The 26,523-nt window shown below is 39.3% G+C and overlaps 1 protein-coding gene and 1 non-coding gene across 10 annotated transcripts in view; one reads left to right on the top strand and one right to left on the bottom strand.

Moving 5' to 3' along the window:
- FRYL (FRY like transcription coactivator) overlaps positions 1 to 26,523 on the bottom strand; it is a 272,325-nt gene that overhangs the window by 28,612 nt on the left and 217,190 nt on the right. For 5 of the 9 annotated variants that reach the window (XM_043572703.1, XM_043572706.1, XM_043572708.1 and 2 more), the window contains 12 exons: positions 25,725 to 25,915; positions 24,082 to 24,176; positions 22,399 to 23,006; positions 21,962 to 22,059; positions 16,933 to 17,103; positions 14,577 to 14,717; positions 11,222 to 11,419; positions 6,896 to 7,057; positions 6,693 to 6,767; positions 6,180 to 6,356; positions 2,667 to 2,675; positions 2,083 to 2,286 (listed from right to left, as the gene is read on the bottom strand). In XM_043572703.1, coding sequence (XP_043428638.1) covers positions 2,083 to 2,286; positions 2,667 to 2,675; positions 6,180 to 6,356; positions 6,693 to 6,767; positions 6,896 to 7,057; positions 11,222 to 11,419; positions 14,577 to 14,717; positions 16,933 to 17,103; positions 21,962 to 22,059; positions 22,399 to 23,006; positions 24,082 to 24,176; positions 25,725 to 25,915 — 2,129 coding nt within the window. The remainder of the gene's footprint in view (positions 1 to 2,082; positions 2,287 to 2,666; positions 2,676 to 6,179; positions 6,357 to 6,692; positions 6,768 to 6,895; positions 7,058 to 11,221; positions 11,420 to 14,576; positions 14,718 to 16,932; positions 17,104 to 21,961; positions 22,060 to 22,398; positions 23,007 to 24,081; positions 24,177 to 25,724; positions 25,916 to 26,523) is intronic. The other 4 variants (XM_043572705.1, XM_043572707.1, XM_043572709.1 and 1 more) reach the window with 1 other exon arrangement.
- LOC122479288 lies at positions 8,157 to 8,270 on the top strand. Its single transcript, XR_006296333.1, has one exon. It is a non-coding gene; the product is annotated as a small nucleolar RNA SNORA67 (small nucleolar RNA).

Genomic DNA, 26,523 nt, shown 5'->3' with positions numbered 1-26,523 from the left:
GGACATTTGGACTCTTTCCATAATGTGGCTATTGTTGATAGTGCTGCTATAAACATTGGGGTGCATGTGCCCCTTCGAATCTGTCTTTTTGTATCCTGTGGGTAAATACCTAGTAGTGCAGTTGCTGGGTCATAGGGTGGTTCTATTTTTAACTTTTTGAGGAGCCTCCATGCTGTTCTCCAGAGCGGCTGCACCAGTTTGCATTCCCACCAACGGTGTTAAGAGGGTTTCCCCTTTCTCTGCATCCTCACCAACATCTGTGGTTTACTGTGTTGTTAATTTTAGCCACACTGACAGGTGTGAGGGGCTATCTCATTGTGGTTTTGATTTGTATTTCCCTGGTGATGAGTGATGTTGAGCATCTTTTCATGTGTCTGTTAGCCATCTGGATGTCTTCTTTGGAAAAATGTCTATTCATGTCTTCTCCCATTTCTTAACTGAATTATTTATTTTTTGGGTGTTGAGTATGGTAAGTTCTTTATAGATTTTGGATACTAATCCCTTATCAGATATTTACAAGTATCTTCTCCCATTCTGTCGGTTGCCTTTTAGTTTTGTTGACTGTTTCCTTCACTGTAAAGAAGCTTTTTATTTTGATGAGGTCCCAGTAGTCCAGTTTTGCTTTGGTCTCCCTTGCTCTGGAGACGTGCTGAGTAAGAAGTTGTTCCGGCCGAGTTCGGAGGGGTTGGTGCCTGTGTTCTCCTCTAGGATTTTGAGGAGACAGGCAGTTCTATCCCATGGTTCTCATGGGAGCAAACCTCTGTTAAGCATTTATTGTGGGCTGGGTGGCCTTCCTCCTCATAAAATTCCCATGAGGCAGACACTATCCAGAGTCCAGCTTTAAAGGGGAAGTCAGGTAGGTTGACCATAGTTACACAGAAGGTTGGCGGCACAATGCCACGGTCTGGCTCCACGGAGGGCTGGTGCCTCCTTCAGTCACTGTTGCCAGTAACTCGATTAAATGAAAATAGTCCCAAGGAGGACGAAGCGTTAGGTGGCATGGATGTGGAGGCAGACGGCTTGGTTCCAGCCTACTTAACTAGTAGCTATGTGTCCTGGGACAAGTGGCTCGTCCTGCAGAATTGCGATAACTGTACTTACTTCATGTGGTTGGGGGGCGGGGCGTTCTGCAGACTAATAGATGCCAAACACCCTTCACAGAGGCTGGGGCATGACAAGCATCCAGTGAGTGGTGACAGTTGCTGTTATTATCATCAGTTGCTGTTCATCATTTAACACTTAAATGAGGGTTGACTGAAAGACATCGTGGGACAACAATGAGATGCCCAAATTGGAGAGGTGACCGGAAGCCACGTGCAAACTGGCAACTTCCCATTTTGTTTACAGCCAGAGCAGCCCCTGCCACTCAACACTGCGGCCAGCGCTCCACCAGCCGACTGAACGTGGAGCAAACAGGGGCAAAAGAGAGGGCATGGCTGGGCTCAGTGTGAAAAGGGTATCCCTTGAGAGCTAGGTCAGTGCAGTCTGCTGGCACCACTGATTCCTATCTATGTGCCTCGCGGGGGCCCTTCCACACCTCCTTTCCTCCTGCCACCCCTTTCGCTCCCACATTTCTGAGCAGGCAGACTAGCCTTGCGGGCTTCCTTTCCTCATGTTTCACTCACTCTTTAATCTCTGCCATGTAGCCTCTGGGCCACAAGTCGGAACCCCCACATATAACTGACCTGATCTCGAAAGGCACAAAGCTGTGCTCGATCTTTCCACGCCAACCAGCAAGGAAAAGTGGGTGGCGGATAAAGCAGTGTTGGTGTCCACACGGATACCAAAACTACGTGTCACTCAAGATGAGGACCTCTAGAAGTGTCCAGAGTGACTCGCCATCACTAGGAGAGAAGGTAACACTGTCTCAGCTGCTGAAGGGTGTGCGGCATAAACGTAAATGTTGAGTAATGTCATGAACAGCACGCTCCATTAGCAATGCAACTCTGTATTTTCATTTCGGTGTGTGCGTTTTACCCAAAGTGAAATGAAAATTGGAAAATCCAGAGACAGTAATTACTAAGGTGGAAGTTAAGAGGAGAGTGAGACCAACTGTCGCTATATGAGAAGGTAAGTGTGTACCATCTGCGTGCGGGACAGTATCTGGCTTGCTGTGAGAGCTGCTTCCTCTTCCGAGGACTCGTCCGTGTCTTCCTGGTTGGTCAGGTTCAGGCTGGGGGTGCTGCTGGAGCACTGGTACTCTTGGAGGGAGGGAGTGTCCCCTTTGTCAATACTGTCCAGTGAGCGCCTGCGGACTCCCCAGTTGAAATTGTCCATACTTTCACCCTGGAAAAGAAAGACATGATCTCTAAGGCCTCAGATACATGTGTATAAATACAGTAAACACAACACACCAGGAAAACATGTACTGAGATGAAAAATACTCAATGCATCATCATAAGCAGAGTTTCAATCAGCCCTTCAATTTCTCGAAACTTTTAAAACATCGTTAAGTATTCATATTTAAAGAGATCACAATATTTGGTTGAGCCTGTTTTAACTAAATAATTTTCTTGACCTCCTATATTGTATGACTGGGGACCGACTAAACCTACTGTCTAGGCCATTTCTATTCTAATGCCCAAACACAAATGAGACCACGAAGAAGACGAATACATCACAGACAACGATACATAAACAATCCACAACACCAGGCTGCAACTTACCTGCAGTTCCTGGTTAGCAAAAAGGAAAACACACAGAATTAGAAAGAACGAAGACAAACATTTAAATATACGCTACACTTTTGGGGGAAAACTCTTTGTGATTTCTCAAACCCAAAGACTGATTCAAGCTCTGGATTAAGCTCTGAGTAGAAAGCCAACATGTGATTCAAATTACTTTTTTACGCAAACTATATTATGAAGAAGTCAGAGACAGACACTGAAAACAACATTTCTGTGATACACTTTGCAAACACGAACTTTCAGAAAATCTTCAAGATTTACATAGATTTAATACTTGATACAATGCAAAACTGACTTAAAGTACCCACATTCAGTTGACAACATACAGGGTCACAATTATTTTCGTCTAGAGAATGGTTCTGGCTAAACCCAGTGGCCATTTTTTACTATAAAATAGTCTAAAATCAAGATCAAAGCCATCAAAACATAACTTTTGACAAGTTCAAAAGGTCAAGAGGAAATAGGGCAGATTTCAATTTCACCCCACTTATGGATTTATAGAAGTTATGTTTCTGTTATTCTAAGCTGATCCTCCTTTTGCAAGGATATAATTCTTACACTCGCTCTTAAGCCCTGATATGACAAATGACAATGAGTTGGCCAGCAATATAGGATTTATTTGTGTTCCTTTACTCGAGAGGCACTGGCTAGGATAGAGGTTTTCAAATCCTTTTTTTTTTTTTTTTTTTTTTAAATAAAGCAAAGCAATACTTATTTCGAATGAAATTTAAAATGGAAGTCAACCGTGCAAAGCTGATGAACTAAACCCAAGCCGCTCTGGCTGCAAAAGGTAACAAGGAGCTCTTTGCCTGCACTCTGGGTACAGCCTTGAAGTCTCAGAAACCCTGCAGGTCAAAGTTCGAAAAGCCACCTTCCTACCAGATATTTCAATTATTATTATGTAGCACAGTACATAATAATGGCAACAGCCCTAAATATTTGTTTGGTGAATGAATGACTACACACGGGGAGCTTCCAAGGTTGGCAGGTATTTGGGGGGTATTTTAGAAGTTTAATTAACAGTTTCATTTGTTTTGTAGCAAAGTATTTCCTACTACCATGTTTTAAGCAAGACTATATTTAGGTTTTAAAAAATCTCTACTATTTGAATTGTCTAATGATGAGGCATACATGAACACCACCCACCCAAATCACTATGACTTGAATTAAAGACAAAACTACATTAAGCGTCTTTAATTCAATTTGCCAAAGTTCTGTTCAAAATCCATGTTAATTAGTACCTATGTATTAGGGTGTGGGATAAACTTGGAAGCATTTACAGAGTTCTTAAAAAAAAAAAAAGAAGATAAAAAAGCAAACAAAATAAATAACTTTACCATTACAAACATGTCAAGAGCCTGCCTGCCTGCCTTCACAAATTTTAAACTCTCAATTGAAAACAAATAACTGCATTAGAGTTTAAGAGCTGCTCATGCCCTTGTGGTCGGGCAGCAAGGCTCTTCAATCCATCAGACTTTCTTGCCTGATTATTCAAGTCAGTCCTACTTCTTACAACGTGTTTTTGAAATTGGGGATGTGAAATCAATTTTAGAGGATGGTGATCTGCCACTTTGGAAAAAAAAAATGAAAGAGAACAGGAAATATCAGCGTGCATAACAGCATAGGGTGAGGCTGCATATTGCATATTCTTTTTATTTTTTTTCAAGTAATCTCTATACCCAGTGTGGGGCCTGAACTCACAACCCCAAGATCATGAGTCACACGCTCCACTGACTGAGCCAGCAAGGTGCCACAAGGCTGCGTATTCTTGAAACTTTCATTTTAAAGGTATGTGTATCTACTTGGATGTGATATAAAATGTATTAAGTATGGATCACAGTAAAAACAAAAACAAAAAAAGTTTAAAAGCCACTGCCCTATGCGGCCGAATAATACTTGCTTGGGGGCTCCTGTGAACCTATCCATGTGTCTTTGGGAACAAGTTCATGTCGAGTACAAAGGCAATTGGTTTGACCCTGAGCCACCATGGTTGTACCCTTCTATATGCAAAGGAGGATGAAGCATGTAGGAGGACCTCCTTAAACTGGTCTCCTGTCCACAACTAATGATGTGACACGGCGCAGGCCATTACATTTCATCCCTCCTCACCTATTAGAGCCAAAGGAAACATCCCTTCAAGAGGGTTAATCAATGCATTTGAGTTACGTGAGCGACTTTAAATTCTTTGGAGAAAGATGTGTCAATGACATGGGATGGATACCGGATGACAAGGCATTTTGGGCTTCTCAAATATAGGTATTTGTATACATTTTAGAATGAACACTTTCGAAACTTATGTGACAAACGTTTTAGATTTAGGAGTTGCAAGTTTAGGGGGATGAGCTACAGGAATAGGTCCCGAAGAGCCTCACAATGTCAGGGCAATCCTGTTCTCTTTGCCACAATGACTGTTTCAGAAATTGGCAAATGATCCAGCTTGACCCACTCATGTAACAGGAAGTATGCTGAGGACGTTTAGGAGAGCAACTTCTTCACTGTTACAAAAGTGACCTTCATTTGCTTTGAACACTGCTGGATGTGGACATAACCATGTGACAGAGACTTGCAGAGAAGGGCGGAGCCTAGCCAACTGCAGAGAAATGATCAGAGACCTCCCTGAGCCACATCTAAATAAGCTATAACCCTCTGGACTACCTCAGTTTTGTAAGCTCGTAAATCCGCCTTTTGAGTCCGATTTTTCATTTCGAAATCATCCCAACTGACACATACCTATCGATTTAATCTAGACGGAATCAACTTAGAGGAGAGAGCCCCTTGGTGCTACGTGAAATGAGTCATTTGAGGGGGCTGGCCACAGTACGAAGAAGAAAACAGTGAGGATGTCGCAGGTAGAATCTCGGTCATTTGACACAGTAGAGAGTTCTGGAAAGCCAAAGCCCTCGAAATCATGTGAGTACATTTAATTTAACTTAGTGTTAAGTGTTTGTACTTATACTTTAAAATAGTGTTAGACAAATTTTAATATAATGTTTTACCATTTTGCTGCGTATTAATTTGTCTCATTTGAAACATAAGCATATCCTAAATTAAAGACATAACTTTGGAAGAAACCCATTTTTCACTTTTTATTTCTTGGGGCAAAGAGTAAGAATTAGACGTTCCTCTTCTGTTTCAGACTACTTCTGCTAACTGACCAACCGTACTAGTCACGTTTACTTCCCAATTTAGATTTTTTCCTTTAAAAACATTTTTGTTTAATTCGTTTGTTGTTTCAAGTTTTTATTTGATTTCTAGTTAGTTAACATATAGTGTAGTATTAGCTTCAGGAGTAGAATTTAGTGATTAGTCACCTATGTGTAACACCCAGTGCTAATCACAAGTGCCCTCCTTAATGCCCATCACCCATCTAGCCCGATTTTACCTTCTTGACCTCACACTGACCTTAATAAGGAAAGATGCTATGCTCAAACACTTAATTCTCATATACTTGCAACTGTAAGCTATAAATATACGGACTGCCCACATCCTTACCTCTGCATCTTCCAATTCAACATCTAAAAAGTCAAAATCCTTAAAAACGCCAAATTGTTGTTCACTGCTGGTGTCTTCCACGGCCACTTCTTCCTCTTGAATCATGTCTTCTGTTGCAGAAATTAGGCTGGTCTGTTGGTCACCAACTTCCAAATCCTCATTAGAAGAAAATACAACCTAAGGCCCAGCCAAAAAAAAAAAAAAAAAAAAGCCACCCGTCAGCATCGTCACTCTGCCCATGAGACACTGGTGCCCGAAGAGCCACCGCAGGCTTCATCTGTCAAAGAATTCAGAGCTTCAATCTGGTTTCCATGCTAAAGTCTAACTGGTTGAATACTTAATTAGTGTAACTTCCAAGTACCATGGAGACCATATCTTTTTCATTCTTAGTTAATGCCATGAAATAAGGGAAGTTAGAAAAGGCAAGCAAGGAGACAGAATAATTTCCATTTTTTTTAATGGAGTAGTAACAGGATTTTTACAGCCTTTATGCATGCGATCATGATTACTCACGGATGGATTCTTTGGAAGGCCAGATTCTGGACCACAGAGAGAAAGCACATTCATTAGCTTTTCTCTTGTTCTTCGCTAAGGGGGGAAAAAATGCAAATGTTAGGATTACTGATAAATAAGACAAATTCTCAAGCTGTCATACATGCAACAAAATTGATTCTTCTGTAGGTGTTCGGTTTTGATTTTTTTTTTTTTTAACGTACCTGTGATAACTGTGGCCTTTTCCAGCTAACAGGAACCAAGGCATTAGAATTAGAACCAGAAGAAGTAGAAGAAGTACTCCTAGTAACTGCAATAACTTTGGGTTTCCCATTTCTTCCAGCTGCACTATGCTGATCGCCATACTTATTTCCAATGATTGGTGTCTGCAGAGAAACAAAAAGGACAGTGTTCGACTGGGATCTTTCACCATAAAGGGATTAGTACTGGATCTGTAAGGACTTTTTTTTTTTTTTTTTCACAAACAGCCAAAAAAAAAAAAAAAAAAAAAAGCAAAGATAACAGCATAAAGTAGATGTTACAAAAATCAAATGTAATGATGTCTTTTAAAAAAATAATTTATTTTTTAAAGTTTGTTTGTTTATTTAAGTTATCTCTATACCCAGTGTGGGGCTTGAACTCACGGCCCCAAAATCAAGAGTTGCCTGCTTTGGGCGCCTGGGTGGCTCAGGTGGTTAAGCGTCCGACTTCGGCTCAGGTCATGATCTCACGGTTTGTGAGTTTGATCCCTGCGTTGGGCTCTGGGCTGACCGCTCAGAGCTTGGAGCCTGCTTCTGATTCTGTGTCTCCCTCTCTCGCTGCCCCTCCTCTGCTCACACTGTCTCTCTCAAAAATAAATAAACATAAAAAAAAATTAAAGAGTTGCATACTTCCACTGAGCCAATCAGGCACCACGTGATGTCTTTTTTTTTTTTTAATCAGGAGACTTCACTTCACTGAAAATGACTCCCTGAGAAGATGAGACAATCAGACAGCTCATTCCTATTTTATTATTATCTTCTTAAGTTTATTTATTTATTTTTTTTTTAAGTTTTACTTATCTATTTAGAGAAAGAAAGCACAGGCAGGGAGGAGCAGAGAGGGGAGACAGAATCCTAAGCAGGCTCAGCGCCAACAGCACAGAACCCAACGTGGGGCTTGAACTCACGAACTGAGAAATCATGACCTGAGCTGAGATCCAGAGTCGGACGCTTAACCGACTGCACCACCCAGGTGTTTCTTAAGTTTATCTCTTTAGAGAGAGAGCATGAGTGGGGCAGGGGCAGAGAGAGAGGGAGGGAGAATTCCAAGTAGGCCGCAGGCTGTCAGCACAGAGACTGATGCGGGGCTTGAACTCATGAACTGTGAGATCATGGCCTGAGCCAAGATCAAGAGTCAGATATTTAACCAACTGAACCGCCCAGGTGCCCCTACTTACTCCTATTTTAAATAGGGATCTGCTCTCTTTAAAAAAAAAAACACCATCTTCATGCCCCTCTTCAGGAAAGTAGCAACTTGGAATAAAATCTGGCACACCTTAGGTTGCTGGGTAAGAGGGGATGTTTGTTTCCTTTGCCTTCCCGTGGCTGCCTAGCACATACATTTCAGTCTCTTCTGAATAGACTGTGTGCTCTTCTCATTGCCATGCTGAAGTTGTCCTCTCCCCTGACCTAGGCCAGAGGCACTGATGTGCGATAGGTTTCTTTAGTCATCAACTGTGACCTTCCCACCAGCAGGGAAAACTACATCCACGGACTCGGTCGTGGTGAATGATTTGGCCATAAGAGTGTGGCTGTCAACATGGTGACAAGAGACAAGAGGACTCTTCGAGACACTGAGACCTTCTACAACACCTCCATTGAGGAGATGCCCCTCAGTGTTGCTGACCTTATCTGAGGGACTGTCCTGCGACCTAACCCTACCCAAGGTTCAGTCCTTAGGGGGCTGAAGAGCAGCAGGAAAAGGGAGGGAAGGGAGCCTAAGGATGGACTTCTCATTTTTCCCCCTTTGACTAAATGTCACTTTTTGAGGCAAAAAAAAAAAAAAAAACAGAAACAAAAACAAAAATCCACCACCTTCATATCCCCCACCATGATTATGAAATATATCCTCTTTGAAAGCTCAGAAAATATTAAAGTGATTTAAAACAAAAAACAAAAAACCAAAAACCACCTGTCATCTTACCACTCAGATTTAATCTATTACCATTTTGGTGTTTTTTCAATGCCTACTGTTCTACGTGCTTCAGTAATGTGCTTTTGCAAATATTCAAGCTGGGTAACGACTCCAAAGAGGAAGGGATCTATGCAGCTTCTCCCTACAAATCTGATGTGTAACATTTCCAAGTTTGTTTCGGTAAAAATTCTATGCTCATCCACAATTCATCTGTATTTATTCTGGCTTTGTGAAGCATCTTGAATTTACATCTGAAAATCGTATTCAAGCTCATTTGCATGTCACACGGTTCCTTTATGACGCGGTTCCTGCTGCTCTCCCTAACCTCAACGTCTATCACACCCACCCTCACTTTACACGCCAGCAAACCTGAACTTGCTATTGTGTTCCAAACACACCTTGCCTTTAGGGACCTGTGTTTTGGCACATGCTGCCCCCCCCCCCCCCCCACCTTTGAACGGAATATTCACCAACCAAACCCATGGTCATCTTTTAATGGGGACTCCAGACCTCCAAGGAGGCCTTCTCTGACGCCACACATCTGGGGAATTATACTTGGACATTTGCCATGTGTTGGTGATTTGTTTACGTGGCTGTCTTCCCTAGTGCACGTGAGTCCCCTAGACCTTGTGCGATTCATCTCTGCTCCTCTACTCCAATGCCTATACACAGCAGGTACTTAGTAATCTTTGAAGCAACAAATTGAAATTAAGTATATCAAGTGTTTTTGAGAATTCTTACCACTGCTTTAGACAAGATAATTAAGTTGCAATTTCTGACTCAGAAGACACAGGAAAGCCTGGTTTCTTTATCAGATTCTTATACTATGTGCTTCAGGACAGAAATTCTGATATTAACTAAAAAATTAGCAACAAACATAGTTTCTATCTAAAAAACACAACCCATAAAGATTTGGATAAATTCTAACATCAAGACTGAACAGCAAAACATTTTTTAAATCTATATGATTCTAATCAATAATATTAAAGAAATTAGGTCTTCCATTTTTATCTTTCTCAACTTCCCTGCAATCGTTGTTCAGTAACTCCCTTCTCGAAAAATTCCTTCCTTGGCTTCTAAAAGACCACTTTAATGGCTCCAAGGCCAGTAAGAATGGGCTCAGGTACTGGAAAAAAAACAAAACTGGGGGTTTCCACCAAGAGCCAAACATTTTTATGTGAGATTTTATGTCACATTAATATGTGACATAGTCAAGGGCCCAGGTTCCCTTCTGCACTGGTGGACCCTGCCTCTCTCTCCCTTTAAAATATTGGGCTTTTCAGGTCTTAGTTTATTTTAGCCTTATTTTTCCCTTCACAATTTTAACTGCCCACTTATAAAACATTGAAGACCCTACATTGTTACTTCCACCCCAGTTTTCTTCTAAAACATAAACTCTGATTGCCTCCTAGGCAGCTCCACTGGTAGGTTCTTAGTCCAGAATTGGTATATCCAAGGCTGATCTCCTCACTCTTCCCTTCCTGCCAAGATCTGTTCTCCTTGCCTTCTCCTTCTCTCTCAAAGGTACCAACATTCAGCCAGTTGTCGAAGCAATATCCTTGATGCCTCTTCCTCACTCAGTACTTCCTCTCCTTCCCATCAAGATGTTTATGACTTCCTTAGTCATTCTGAAAACCATCCCTTCCCTTTTCATTTTCTCTGCAACTGCCTAGAGACATGCCAACATGACCTTTTACTTATTCTAACAGATTCCTTATTGACTTTCCTCCTCTCCACCTGGTCTATTTTTCCATCCTGGTCTATTTTTTCCATCCTGTTGCCAGAGTAAACTTCCCAAAATGCAAATCCTACAATTTCCACTCCAGTTAAAAATCCTTTCAGAGTTCCCACTGCTTCCAGATAAAACCATCTTGTTATGATGCATGCAAGATCCCTAATGATCTTGCCTCTTCCTCTGCCTTCGGCTTCATCTACCATCATACTCTACACTTGCGTTCTCTATAGTCTGTGCTCAAGATATGGTACAAATTGGAAATTTCCAGAATACCATGCTTTCTCACACTACGAGGCTTCATTCACACATGCTGCTTTTTCCTGCATTAATCTCCTGTTCCCAAGCTTCCATATACGCTTGCCTAGGGTTACTTTATCTTTCAACACCACATCAGGTTAGAGGTACACGCTGCATCTTCCTACAGTACTTTTAACTTACTTCCAGCTAAAGCACTTATCACAATGTTTATTTACCCACTGACCCAAGAGATTGTATGCTTCCCAAGGACAGGCCTTTTTACCACCCCCACCCCAATTTCAAAGCACCTATCACAACGTCTCCTACTGAGTATGTGCTTAATCATTGCTTGTCGGATGAGTGAGTAAATGAACAAATGAAAGTTTCAAATAGAGCACCTTACCTCAGATATATCAAAATGAAAATCTAAGGTCTTCCCAGGCAACTCCTTGGAGACGTTATTAAAAATCTTGGTGAAGGATATTTCAGGAGAACCTAGATCTCCTCCATAGGTCTTGGGGATATCGTTGGGCACAACGAGACTTGCAGAGCGAGAGACCACCAGTTTTAATATGTTAAGGGCTTCCTTCCAGTAAGGACTCTGTTTTCAAAAAAATAATGCACATATAAAAATTATAAATATATATTTAAGAACCAAAGCTTAGTGTACACTGTAGACAATGAAAATATTGTTTCTGCAAAAACTTCTGTAAATCATTCGCTTTTACTTTCAGGTCCTTAACAGAGGATCTGAGTTACGAAAGTTAAGAAAATTATTATTTCTACTGTCAGATTTTTGAGACATCATATACATTACAACGCCACCAATTCAGAATTGGTATTGCATTTCTCCTAATCGGTGCTTCACAAATATTAATTTAATTTAGGAAGTCTAATAGAGTAATCTGGCAGCAGGTTAAACAAAGGGGTTGCAAGTACGTGAACTTTCTAGATAAATGAAGTTTATGCTTTCAGACTCTAAACTTTAAATAAGTCTTTTCTGAAGTCTTGGAGGCAAACAATTTTTAATGCCTACTTTCTTTTTCAGACACAAAAATATTTAAAAAACTAAAAAGAATTTAGATTTTTTCTTGATGACCCAAGCCCAAATCTGAAGGGTAGGATCGGAAGGATTCCTAATTTTGATTAATCATTACATCTAAACTGATGTTCTCAGGAGTTACTGAGTTGTATAGGGTGAGGTTTTTTTTTCCCCCCTACACATATGGTGGCTATGTTCTTTGAGTTATTTTTCTGCTTTCAGTTTTTATGTATTTCGACCAACATAATTTAAAATGATTTACATGGCAGATGTACCTGTAAATATTAAAGAATTAATGTTTATCCTGGTAAGGGTGATAATGTTAATATGGTTATATTATTTTAAAAGTCCTTATCTTATAGAGAAACTTAAAAATTATGTATGAATAAAATGGTATGATGTCTGGGATTTGCTTCAACATAATCCGGAGGGTAATAGGAGTGAGGAGAATAGAAATGAAACAGAATAATGAGTTGATTGTTGAGCTGTGTAATGGGTACAAAAGGAAGCATTCATTACATATTCTATTTTTATATTTATTTGAAATTTTCTACAGTAAAAAGGTTTTTAAAAAGCTAAAAAAAAAGATGTACTTATAGAGAAGAAAAATCAATTTCTAATAAAGAATTTGCAGTATTTTTCTGCCATCTGTTGAAAAGCATACACGTCAAAAAACCTTTTTTTCTGATTTATGGTAACATAATCACATCTCAACCTTGTGCTATACATATTGTTTCACAGCTGACCATTCTGTCAACAACCAAAAGGAAGTGAAAAATCTTTGGCAGAACTGAGTTATCCAATATGTTTAATAACCTCTTGATAAGAAGACACCTAAAGCACAAAATATTTAATAAATATAAAAATGTCCACATAGATTTTGTGACATTTTAAGTACATCATTTTTTTTAAAGTAGTTTATATTTAACAAAGTTATGACTAAGTAGACATCATCATTTTTTTCTGACAGAAATAATTAGAAGCTCTCGGCATTGCAAAAAGCTAAAACTTTTACAGAGATGTTTCTATAAAGTATATTGGTAGTTGTGCCTAAAATACAAAAGATTATCAGGAGGAACTCCATTCTGTGAAATGTTTAATGTCTGAATAAAGCAGATGTCACTTAACCATGATGACCCGTCAGCTAAATATGACTTCGGTTCACACAAGAGTTGAAAATAAATTTGGGTCAACATTTTGAAATTAGGAGATTTTACAGAAAAACCCACATTTCCAGTTTCTCTTTAAAAGTTAGAAGTTCTGGGGGCGCCTGGGTGGCTCAGTCGGTTAAGCGTCCGACTTCAGCTCAGGTCATGATCTTGCGGTTCGTGAGTTCAAGCCCCGCATCAGGCTCTGTGCTGATGGCTCAGAGCCTGGAGCCTGTTTCAGATTCTGTGGCTTCCTCTCTCTCTGACCCTTCCCCATTCATGCTCTGTCTCTGTCTCAAAAATAAATAAATGTTAAAAAAAAAATTTTTTTTTAAATCAAAAAGTTAGAAGTTCTGGCTGCCCTGGATTCTGTATTCCAACATGGCAGCCAGGAGGGGAAGCTAAGTTGTGCTGTTCCTTTTAGATGGGGAGTTTGCCTTCACTTAGTCAGAAATCTATGCCCTCATATGGTTACTTGCTTGCCCAGTGGACACGTGAGCTTGTGGTTCTGAATATAAAATAATGCATCTGCATTTTTTAAATTAGTAATTCAATGTGGTGTGTGTCTCTATGGGAGACCCAGCAAATATTTGATGAGTTAACTTCTTATACCTTAAGAAGAAAAGAAAAATGTGCTTTAGAAAAAAATATATACAATTGTTATTTGGTCAAGCCTCTCATTCAGAGAGAAGATAGAGAAAATAAACAGGGTCTCTCATTCAGAGAGAAGATAGAGAAAATAAACAGGGTCACCAAAGAATTGTAACGTTATTTGCATTCACTGCTCTTCAAGGGAATATAAAAGGAATCTGGATTACTGAACGGAACAATGGAAGCCAATAGCATTTTATTACTTTCAGATATGGGCTAAGACACAAACTCATCGCTAACCAAGTATTTCCATTTGTAAGTTTTGCTTTCTTGAATGCAAATATAACTGGGGTAGAAACAAAAATCTTAATCTGTTAAGGCTCTTAAAGAGTTTGCTCTCTTTGATAAGTTGTATCCACAACACTGCTCTGCTCAGCAAGACCTTTCTTAACAGATAATTCAAAGGTGAAATTCAGTACAGACCAGACTGACTTACCATCATTTACGTGGTTTAAACCAAGTGTGATTTCCTACTTTCTAAGTATCGGGGCTCCTTCTATCAGACACAGAAAATACCTCTAAAATACAGACTCTACAAAGAGCTCTTCTGTTTCTAAAAGTAGTACCTGTTCATTATTAGAATCTGGTTAGTAGCAGGTACCGAAGAGTCACAAGTATCCTGTCCGGAGGTGATGACAGCTGCCACTCATGTACATTCTTTCCAGCCACTACTGGCATGTGTATTCAGAGATGTAACGATTAATCAAAATTGGAAATCACACCAATCCTGCCATTCAGAGTTTGCTTTTTGTCACTTACATGAAGAACATTTTTTCCATGTCATAAGTGTTCCTGGAAACATGACTTAGGGACTAACTACTTCCCTATTCTTGGACCTTTCAAGTGTTTTGGTTTTTTTTTATGATCATAGGATTGTTTTACAAGGAATTCTATACATAAATTTTGTGGTCACTCACCTGTACATATTTACCAATAATCTTTATGATCTCCAGATTAAACTGCTTGACCGGGGCAGCAGAGAGGTCAATATGGCTCAAAAGACTATAGATGATCTGTAGTAATGACTGCTGCATGCTGGACAATCCTTTCTCTAACAGCTAAAAGTAATATAAAGAGTATAATTTCATGAGGTTAAGGAAAATTCAGTATTTATATTTATGATGCTGAAAAGCAGAACAGATTTAATCCATGATTTTATGGTTAGATGATCAGAAATCCAGAGACTAATAAATAACAAAGGTAAAAGACAGTGTCTATTACCATCACTTGTCCTCGGTTCAGAAAGGATCAATAGATAATTATTTTTATCTTAATCTTAGTGTTTTCTTTCATTTCCCGAGCTAATTTGAGTTAAACACCACTTATTCTAGGTTAAGAAAAAACCCATCATACCACCATCACCAAAGAATAACTATCCCCAAACCATTCACAACAGCCACTTGTTAACTATGTGATCTTAGACAAGTTTCCTAACCTCTGAGCCATGATTTTTTTTTTTTAATAATAATCACACTGTCTACTTTATATTGTTTGCAGGACGATTAAATATATGTGGTTCTAAATACGCACAACTAGTTTCAGTACTGTTGTTAGGAATAATTTCAGAATTAACAATAATAATAAAACAAGGAGAGTAACATTTGGGGCAAAGCATTCTCTGTATAGAGTGAAAAAATGTCACCATACGAGGTATACACAGGCTGTCCTGTGCCAGTTCCAGACTTCATGACCCCGTGATTGGAGAAGCAGTGCTACCTTAGTGGTGAGCTTGATGGTGGCACCAACGTGAAGCTGGTCTAAGGAGCATAAACTCAAAGCCGATAAGAACAGGCTTAGGAGGTTGCCCTTGGTTTTATGTTGGCTATTGTCCTAAGGGTGTAAGAGAAACCTAGAGACCTGTATTTATTCAGGTTAGAAAGCTGTCACACAGTTCACATCGTCAGTTCACCTTTTTTTTTTTTTTAAAGATTTTTTATTTTTTTAAAGTGATCTCTATACTCAACGTGGGCCTTGAACTCACAAACCCGAGATCAAGAGTTGCGTGCTCCACTTACTGAGCCAGCCAGGCACCGCTCTCTGCCATCATCAGCTCTCTTAAATGTAAGGTTGATGGGAGCAAACCTATCAAACCAACACCTTAAAAATGCACACCAGTCCGAAACTGGTTTTTATGATAGTCCTAAAGCATTCTGTGTTCTATATCAACATCAGGGATATAGCTGTTAAATAGTGTTTTCAGCCGTATTTAAAATACCTATTGAGTTATGAATAATTTTTTAAGTTTATAGTGTTTTAGGTTTAATTTTTAGAGGTCAGTTTTTAAAAAGGAAGGTATCACTTTATTATAAGCTGACAAAAATTTTTCGTGAGTAGGAATTTCTTCCTTTTGAGATTCTTTGTGGATTATCTACTCAATAATTTATTTTTTAGGCATGAAGTTACTTTCTCAACAACCAAATATTAACTTTTTCAAAAAAAATGTTCATTTCTTTTGAGAGACAGAGTGCATGCGAGCAGGGGTATAGAAAGTGAGGGAGAGAGAGAATCCCAAGGAGGCTCCATGCTCCATGCCTGGAGTCAAATGTAGGCCTTGATCTCGTGACTGGGAGATCACGACCTGAGCCAATATCAAGAGTTGGCTGCTCAACCAACTGAGCCACCCAGGCACCCTGATATTAACTTTTTATGATATTGTAGGGCTAGTGTTTTTGTAATTCCATCTTTAGCCACTCAAATCATATCTTAGATCAGGGAGCAAACATATTATCAAAATAAGAACTTACCCAGCAAAAATGCCTTTGCACGCCATTTTATTCTAGAAAGGATTTCACAGTCAAGAACTAATTTTTCACAAACAAAAAATTATAACCATTCTCTAGGATCAAGACCACTGAAAACCCATTTCTTAGTTGAAATAAAGGTGTAGTTTACATTATTTTGAGTTTTATGTCACTTAAGGACAGTGAATAGGAAAATATATTTAAATGTTAATATATTTATTTAATATGCTAAATAAAAGGTAAAGTTTATCTTATTTTGAGTTGATATCACTTGAGGACAGTGAATGAGAAAATAAACACTGAAAATGAAAATTAAAAAAAAAACCCTTTATACTTGAAAGTATGCTTTATACTTTCTTTATACTGGAAAGGAATTACCCATACTTTACTTTTAAAAAATGTTATCTGTATTCACTTTCAAACACAATTTAAAGATTAATTAGTATCAGTACTGCTTCTAGAAATAAATCTACGTGAAAATTTTGCCACAGTTAAAAAAATTACATTTTTTTTTTTTTTTTGATAAATTTACCTCCGCAAGATAAGTCACAAGATTAAATGTAGTATCTGAGAAGGAATCATGCAGATATCTACATACTACGTTGATCCAGTTAGAACAGTCTCTGGAATATGTGTGTGTACTATACAAACTCATCATGTGAGCCAGATTGACCAGCGCTGGGCATTTCTCTTCTGCACACACCTAAAAAACAAAGAAAATAGTGTCATTCACCCCAAATAAAGGCAATTTAAGGTTTAAACTTGATTTTATACTAAAAGTATTTATTGAAAAATTTAGAGGTAGGTGTTGAAGCTTTAATGCATTTTATTTTAATCCAGTAGAAAAGTTAATTAAGAGAGGACAAGAAAAGAGGAAAAAAAGCACAAGGTATTCCTGAGGCTCTGTAAAACTGCCTTTGGTAAAACCCCTACATAAGTTTTGTAAATGCTACATATCATTTTATAACTGTTTTGTAAAATCCCTGCATGGTTCAGTGCACAATAACGGAACAGGCAGTCTCCACTGAGGAGTTTGCAGCCAGGTTGGGACCAGCCCCAGACCTTCCCTTCCCTGTGCCCCCTTCCCCACCCCTTCAGGGGAGCAGTCAACTGCAGAGCCGCTCACATGTGTGACATATTCAAAAGACTCTACGGGAGCTCTGAGAGAGCTAAGTCCTGCACCTGCAGTGAATGACAGACAACCTGTAGGATAGACCCCAAACTGCTCTTCAGGAAATAAGCTCCTAAGGTCCTTGGCCAGTAATTTAATGTCACTTCAAAATGTATTGACCTCCTAGAATTTGTTTGATACAACATTATGGAAACCGAATCCATAAATGTTTGTGGGGGGTGCCTGGGTGGCTTAGTCGGTTGAATGTCCAACTTCGGCTCAGGACGTTCATGGGATCGAGCCCAATATCAGACTTTGCGTTGACAACGTGGAGCCTGTTTGGGATTTTCTGTCTCTCCCTCTTTCTGCCCCTCCCCTGCTCATGCTTGCTCTGTCTCTCTCTCAAAAATAAACATTAAAAAAAAAAAAATGTTTGGGAGGATCTTACTGATCACATGTACCTTGTTTGCTTGTTCCCTGAGTTACTGGTGAGGATGTTCCTTAGTCTGCTCTGGGGGGCACCTGAATAATGCAGAACTGGGAAAGGGCCACACTACTCTTTCATTCCCACTTATCACAGAGCTGTCCCTGAAATATCGTCTACTTTTCCATTTTTCATTTTCCTCATTTATTCTACCATCTAATTGATGTTTTGTTATGTATTTTCACAAACCTAGAACATTTATTCATTTATTTAAAAAATTTTTTTATGTTTATTTATTTTTGAGAGAGACAGAGTGCGAGCAGGGGACGAGCAGAGAGAGGGAGACACAGAACCCGAAGCAGGCTCCAGGCTCTGAGCTGTCAGCACAGAACCTGACACAGGGCTCGAACCCATGAACTGGGAGATCATGACCTGAGCTGAAATCGGAGGCTCAACTGACTGAGCCACCCAGGCACCCCAAACCTAGAGCATTTATTAAAGAAAGTATGGTTGACCCTTCAACAACATGGGATTTAACTGTGTGGGTCCACTTATATGTGGATTCTTTTCGATAAGTATAGTACAGTACTGTAAGCCTATTTTCTCTTCCTTATGATTTTCTTAGTAACATTTTCTTTGCTCTAGCTTACTTTATTGTAAGAATACAGTATACATATAGTATACAAAATATGTGTTAATTGACCTGTTTGTGTTATTGGTAGGGCTTACAGTCAACAGTAGGGTACTAGTAATTATGTTTTGGGGGAGTAAAAAGTCATATGTGATTTTCAACTGTGCAGGGGGGGGTTGGTGCCCATAACCCCTGTGTTGTTCAAGGTCAACTGTAGAAAATTACCTTTTAAAATACATATATTTTTCAACTTTCAGATGAATATAACTATTACTTTGATTCATCATGAGGACATTATCATTGGATAGACCTGAAATATGAAGATATGTAAGGCTGTGAAGACCATTAAAAGTAACTTAAAAGCTGCTTAATAAAATTATTTAAAGTAGTTAATGTATTACCCTTTTACCTATAAAACATACACTAGGAAGAAAATAAATTTATGTTTCTCATTTGTATTTCAAAATATAATTAATCATGCTATTTTTTTAAAATCACATAATTTTATCATTTCACAATTTGTTATTTTTTAGGAAGAATTTTTATATTTTAAAATAAGTTCTTTTTGATTTTTTTAGAAAAAGAGAATGTGAGCAGGGGAGAGGGGCAGAGGGAGAGACAGAGAATCATAAGCAGGGCTCCATCCCACGACCCAGGGATCATGCGTGACCTGAGCCAAAATCAGGAGCTGGACGCTGAACCGACTCAGCCGCCCAGGTGTCCCATTAAAGTAATTTCTGTAAAGTAAAATTTTAAAGTGTATATCCTCCTGAAAAATTCTTCTAGGATTCTTATGTTCTTAAAAAAAACAGGTTTTTAAAGCATGATCTTTTTATTTGTTTAATCTCTACATGCAATGGGGGGCCTGAACTCAAGACCCCAAGACAAAGAGTTGCATTAAAGCATGATTTTTAAAAACCTTTAATTGAAAAGGAAGAAAATTCCTAGGAATGTATGCTGTGTAATTTTAAAGAAAATGGCTAAACGTGGATTTAATTTTGGAAATTTTGAATTACCAGGTTAAAATATGACTTCAAAAGACTGTCTTATAAGCAAACATTTTTAGCATACTATTTTTTGCCATAATGAATAGCTTAAAAGGACAATATTTGTCCTAAGTGTTGCCTCGCTTTGAAATCCTGTGCTCTCCAAGGGCACAAACAGAACTAGGGATATTTGCATAATGAGGAAGCACATAATGGCAGAAAATTGCTCTCAACAGTTTAAGTGAGAGAATAATTAAGGAATCCATTTAATTCACATCCTGCAGGTTGCTGAAAGCAGAGGGAAGGAACCTTTGTGTGCTGCTCAACAGGAAGAAAACAGACTTAACGACAATTTATGACGCACACAAAGCCATGTTTGATTTCTTAGAAACAAAAAGGTATCTGAGACTTTCCTGTGCTTTGCCCTGGTCAAGACGGCAGAGGCCTGACCCTCTGAGGGGTGCCCACATCCTTCGGGCTGGGCTGGGCTGAGTTCTTCTCTTATGCCAGCATTCAGCAGGAAGTTCTCAGATGGGAAGTGTCACCTGCCATTCTAAATGCTCCTACTCTACTTCCCTGATGATAGGATTCATGCTTTTTATTTTTTGAAATCCCAAAATACTTTTTTTCCCTTTATATGTTCTTTCTTATCTCTTGTGGAAAAAAAAAATACATCTTTACAACATTTTTCTAATGATGTATCATTAGGATACTAAAAGGAAAGGTATTTTAATAAATTATTTTGTACCACTTTCAGACCTCATTAATGCAAATATGTGTTGTTGGGTGTTTAGGGCAATCCTTTTCAAAATTAAGATGTTTCCACTAACTATAATAATGGCTCTTTTTTTAAAAATACATGCTTTTAAAATGATTATGTTAAAAATCTCTCCCTATCTAATTTAGAAATTTACTGAGGGATGGATTCAATAGCATATTTTATTACATATGATCTTGCCACTTATTAAATATTATCTATCAAGATAACAAAAGGTTTCTAGTTTTGTGACTCTTAATGTGATTCATTGGGCTGGGATAACCCGGGGAGAAATCTGCACTTATCAGTCATGGGATTTGGGCACTGGAGAAGTGGGTGTTTTACTTGGCTTTCTGCATGCTCGCTCTTTCCCCTTACTGCTGTGTTACTTTTGTTAAATAACCCTCAGCTTTTAAAGGGCTGCTTATAGAAAAAGCTCTTCCAGAGAATTTTACTTGCTTGTTCCCTTCTGTTGAAGATTTCTCTGCTTTTTCTCCCCCTGCTTTAGCTAGGTTATCTTATACTGCTATCTTATACTCCTCTCCCCCAGTTCACTTAATTTCCTGCTGTATGTACAGGACTTGTAAATTTATAGAACTCCTTCTTATAACTGTCTATATTTTCAGTTGTTAAAGCCTTTTTTCTAAGACTCATTAACTGACAAAAAAAGAAGAAAGAAAGAAAGAAAGAAAGAAAGAAGAAAGAAAGAAAAGAAAGAAAATTAAGAATTAAGTTTAAGCAGAAGGCAAGTTATTTGGGTTATTTTTCTTGAGAGGAAATTATTTTTAAAAATCATCTTTTTTAAAAGTATGATCAAGAGCTCTAACACTTTCGAGCAAATGTTAACAGATGACTTAAAAATAGCTACGTTCCTGTTTCAGAAACAATGGGAGGGAAAGAGCCAAATAAGGAAGGGGAAAGGATGAAGCCAGCAAAGAGAGACGAAGAGAATGTTTAAAGAAAAAAAAGGCAAAAATAAAAGAAGAGAGAACTTTTGGAGCCACAAAATGTGTGTTGCCCTCTTCTTCTCAGGGCCTTTGCACGTGCAGTTTCTCATGCCTGGAAAACTTCTACCCTCGGCCCTGTCGTTCCTTGTTTGTCATCCAGGGATCTTAGTTTGGTTATTCCTATTCAGCCTGCAGTGTCGGCTTTGAGAGGATTTCCTCTAGGCGGACTGTTGCTTTCTGTGCCCCGAGAGTACTGTCCTTTCACTGCACTTATCAGACAGACTCTATGGCACTGTCTACTATTATACCCCTACTGTAAGGCCCACAGGGACAAGTACTCTGTCTACTTTGATTATCACTGCATTTCTGGCACCTAACCCAGTGCTCAGCAAATATCGGGTGGTGAACAAAGGAATGAATTGGAAACTGATAGAGAAGCAGAAGACAAAAGTAGGGAAAGGGAACCGAAAAAGACTCAGACTCAGCAGAGCTTTACTCTAAACAAATAATTTTATTCACTGTGATTTGAACAGTGGTAGCTTACATCATGACTGCAAAACTCCTTTATATGGAGGAAAAGAATAAAAAGATGTGAAATTCACAGCGGAGGTGACGGTAAAAGATTTTTAAGAGATTCCCCCCTTTAAGGTAAACTCCAGAGAAATTTCCCGCTAGCATTTATCTTTCAGCGTAACATTTGCTTACCTTTGCTATTCGACTAGCTGTTTCTTTGCAAAACTGAGTTGGGCTGTCAAAATGCTGGATTAAGTGAGGCAATAAGCAAAGGATGTTAAGAGGAAAGCCTATCAAAAAAAAAGCAAACAATAACCAATTTTTATTGCACATTATTTAAAAAATTCAAGGTATTTTTTTTTTTAATGGTTCACGGAAACCATTTTCTTTTTATTTCCTGGAGTGCCTGATCTTCTAAACGCTTTCTTTCTTTTTTCTTTTTTTTTGCTTTTACCAAAGAATTTAAGCTATCTCACATATTAAAAACAACAACAACAACAACAACAACAGCAGCAGCAGCAACCCATGATTGTTTGTGGAAAAGCAGAAATTAGAGTTCAAAACAAATGATTAGTTTACATTTCACTACACTAGAAAGCAGAGAGCTGGTGCAATTCTGTTAACATCACCTGACAACTGGGAAGGATCCACCAACGTGTGCTTGGAGACGGCGATGAGTTTACTGAGGAGGTGCACGGTCATCTCTTGTGTAGATACTGAGGTAAAACCCTTAAGGAAGAGCTGCTGAAGGCCTGGGAAGTTACTCCATTTCAATTTGCTTTGTACATTTTCAATCTTCTCTCGACTCTCTGATTTATCCAAAGGCAAATGGATAAGTAGTTTGTTGAGAAGCCTGAGAGCCAGGAGGTATTCATATTCGTAATCCGATTCTAATAGCGATGCTGCTATCCAAAAAATGGTGGCCATCAAGTTGGCAGGCTCAGTAGGGGACTGCACGTCATACATGCCTTTCTCTCGCAGGGAGGAAAGGCTTCTAGTCCTTGCTAAACTATTGCTATGGTTTATCCGTCCATCCATTATGTCCAGTGTGTTACTCCTCCGCCGGTCACCTCTTCGGTCACCAATTAAACTTAATCTCAAAGAGTTACTTCTTGCATTACTGTTATATCCCAAATAACTGCTGCTGTTAATGGGACTTGTGCTTAGATTGAGTTGTCCAGTGCTTTTCCTGTTAGCTGCATACTTGTTTCCCATTAGAGGATCATGGTATGAGGTTCTTTACAAAAAAAAAAAAAAAAAAGAAAGAAAGAAAGAAAGAAAGGAAAATAAATGCATGTACAATCGCTTCTTTGGCTACATTATTTACTCTCAAAGACACTGAAAAAAAAAAACAGTAACTGTTACCAGGACAAATTATGTTTCAGTATCGGACTTCGCCTCATCAAATTTCAGCCCTTTCCTCCACATTAAAGCAAAATGTACAACAGTCTCTTTCCTACTGTGGCCAACTGTTTCCTGTGAGTTGGACGGCGTTTGATTTGAAGTGAAAATTCTGCTACCGTTATCACTGACCACCTTCAGCTCTGGGATTTAGTGAACATTACATCCAAAGCAGACCTCATTTGTCTTCTCCCCAAACTTGATGGTCCCCATATCCTTATTTCTGTTAATGCACACTCTTTACCCGCCACCCCCCACCCCCAAATCAAGCTCAAAAATGTATGTTTGATTTCTCCTCCCTCACATCCAATTATCACAGATTTAAAAATAATGACAGAATGCTTCCTGTATGTGCCAGGAGTATGGAAAAGCTAGGAATACTGAAGTCTGCTGGGGGAGATGGATATGTAAGACTTTACTGCTCGTTACTTGCTTTATTCAAATATGAAGAAAACACCGTGGGAACCCCCAAAATGGAGTCAGTATAGCGCTGCCCTCGGGGAGTTAGAAACATCCGAGATGGGTCTTGAAGGATAAATCGATTCAGGAGGTGCAAGGAAGAGAAAGCTGGAGGAGAGGAGCAATTTGTGGAAGGTGTGAGTCAGGAGGGGGCCGGCCTGCTGTGGGGCAAGGGGATGTCGAGCGCAGCGGGAACGGAGCCGGGCAGTGAGGCTGAAGCCGAGTCACACGCGGCAGCAGAAGGACCCCTGACCGGGCCACCGCCACACAGAGCGCTGGGACTTTTCGCATGGGCTCCCTGTCCGAGGCTCCTTTTCCCACTGCTGGTCCATCGGAATGTTTTGGTATCATTCCCACCAGCAATATTAGGATAACTTAACGTTATGGTTAGGCGTATTCAGCTATGGCAGTTCTGTATACGGATCTACAGTTCGCCTGGATGCAATTCTTACTGAGAAAGGGCAGAAAGAAGATCGTAATGCTTCATGGTTTCGGCCAAAGTGTCAATCGCAGACTCCAATGTGAGCAGGAGTTCAATCACAAACCCCTAGGAGAAAAGGCAGGTCTTAATTCATTACGCTTTGGAAAAAAAGGAAATTAGAATGGACTTCCCGAGGAGATTTAAAATTAGAACAAACTCAACATTAACATTACAAAATGATTAAACTCTTGAGCAACATGATCTTGCTGATTGATGAAAACTCCTCAAACTAATGGTTATAATGGCACCACGATCCACCCAAAATTGCTTAGGCCAAAAATCTACAAGTCATTTTTGTTTCTTTCTCTCACGTCTAAAATTAAGTCCATTGGCAAGTCTTGAAAATACTACTTTAAAATATATCTGAAATCTGATGACCCCCCTCCACACTTCCATAGCATCCCGTCAGCTAAACTACCACCATTTCAGCGTGGACTTTTACAACGGCCTCTTAAATGACTCCTATTGCCCTCCTGAGGACTCTACCTAGCCTCCAGAGTGAATTTTTTAAATAGCAAACTATATCCATCACCCTCCTCTCAAGGCCTGTGAGTACTGTTCGCTATCACTTACAAGTAAAATCTCACCTCTCCCTAGACCCCACATAATCTGGACCTGTCCGCATCGATCTTCAGATGCTAGACACCACCATCCAATAAGCTAGCCATACTGGTTTGCTTCATGTTCCTCAAAAACAGGCTTGTTGCTTCTGCCTCAGGGCCTTTGCACTCACTACTCTTATGTCTCTGCCTGAAATATTCTTCCGTATTATCACAGGACTCACTTCACTTATGTACGTGTTTAAAACTCACCGTCTCAGATGGTCACATATAAAACAACTCCCTCTCCCATACCACTCCTTAACCCATTACTCTACCTTATTATGTTCATAGCAATAATCTCTAAATAAAAGTGTGTTACATATTAGTGGTGGATTAGAGGCTTATTTCTCCAACAGAATGTGAGCTCCAGAATGCCAGGAACTTGGTTGCTACCAGATCCCCAGTGTCTAGGACAGTGTTAATAAAATCATTAGTCTGCATAGACTTAAGTTCTCTATTGCATTATTTCACTTAATTTACCTTAACAACTCAACACTCTACATTTAAATTTTTTTTTAATTTTTTTTTTTTAATTTAGTTTTGAGACGGAGAGAGATGGAGCATGAACGGGGAGGGTCAGAGATAGAGGGAGACACAGAATCGGAAGCAGGCTCCAGGCTCTGAGCCATCAGCCCAGAGTCTGATGCGGGGCTTGAACTCACGGACCGTGAGATTGTGACCTGAGCTGAAGTCAGACACTTAACCGACTGAGCCACCCAGGCGCCCCCTACATTTAAATTTAAATCCCAGGATAATATGCAAGTGTGGGCCGTATGTGTGTGTGTAAATGTAAAGCTTTCTCTGATTCGCACTGAAGTATGTGATTTGATTAGTATGTTATTAAGTATCACGTACAAAATTTTGTTCCTTAATTCTTTGCCTGCTTGTTGGCATTTGATGCCAATGCCGTGTAACCATTATCTTGCTTGCCCTGCGGTGCTCTGTACTTGGCAAACGAGTCCTTGACAATGAGTAGCTGCTCAATGGCTGCTGAACGAATTTAATGCAATACCTGTGCATCTTCTCCCGGATCCCCTACAGTTTCTACAAGTCTGGAGAGAACATCAGAAAGTGTAGTTGCAGAAAGAGGCTGCTTTAGGGCCCTGAAAATCTGGAAGGATCTCCCAGCATAGTGTCGAGAAGAACAAGAAAGTGCTGTTTGTAGAGCAACTTCACTAAGATGATGTTCCAAATGCATCCCTTCTGTGAAGACAAAGGAAACAAGTGAGTGTTCTTGTTGCTTGGAATGCAGGGTTATCATCAGCCGCTAACCATTTTAAACCCGGTGCCCAGCTCAGTGCCTGGCAAACCGGGCAGGCACTCAGGCTTTATGGCAATGTTTTTTTCTTTCCGTTAAACTCCATTTGCATTTTACTTACTTATTTTGTAATCTTTAAAAAAAAAAAAAAGTATTTATTTATTTATTTTATTTGAGAGAGGGCACGAGTGGGGGAGAGGAGCAGAAGGAGAGAGAAAAACACGAAGCGAGGGGCAAAATCACCTCTAGTTGAGAACCACTACTTTAGACAGATACGGTTTTTTTTACAGTAACTTTCAGAATGTGTTGATTTCAGATCACAGAAGCCGCCTACTGTATAAAAAAGAATTCAAGTTTGTCCTCTCCATCTATGTTCCTTCAATGTAATCGTTTCATAATACACAACTGCCCTGTAACTTTATTATGCCACCACACACAAAATGAAGCACCCCAGAATGTCACAAGTGGCTTTCTTATTTTTTAAGGAGTAACTTAATTTTTCAAGGAATAACTTAATTTTCCTTTAATCAAAAGCTATCCATCATCACTAATA

Source organism: Prionailurus bengalensis, chromosome B1 (assembly GCF_016509475.1).
Source record: "Prionailurus bengalensis isolate Pbe53 chromosome B1, Fcat_Pben_1.1_paternal_pri, whole genome shotgun sequence".
Taxonomy (NCBI): Eukaryota; Metazoa; Chordata; class Mammalia; order Carnivora; family Felidae; genus Prionailurus; species Prionailurus bengalensis.
The sequence above is the reverse complement of the archived record's forward strand: the minus strand, read 5'-3'. Positions and strand labels throughout refer to the sequence as shown.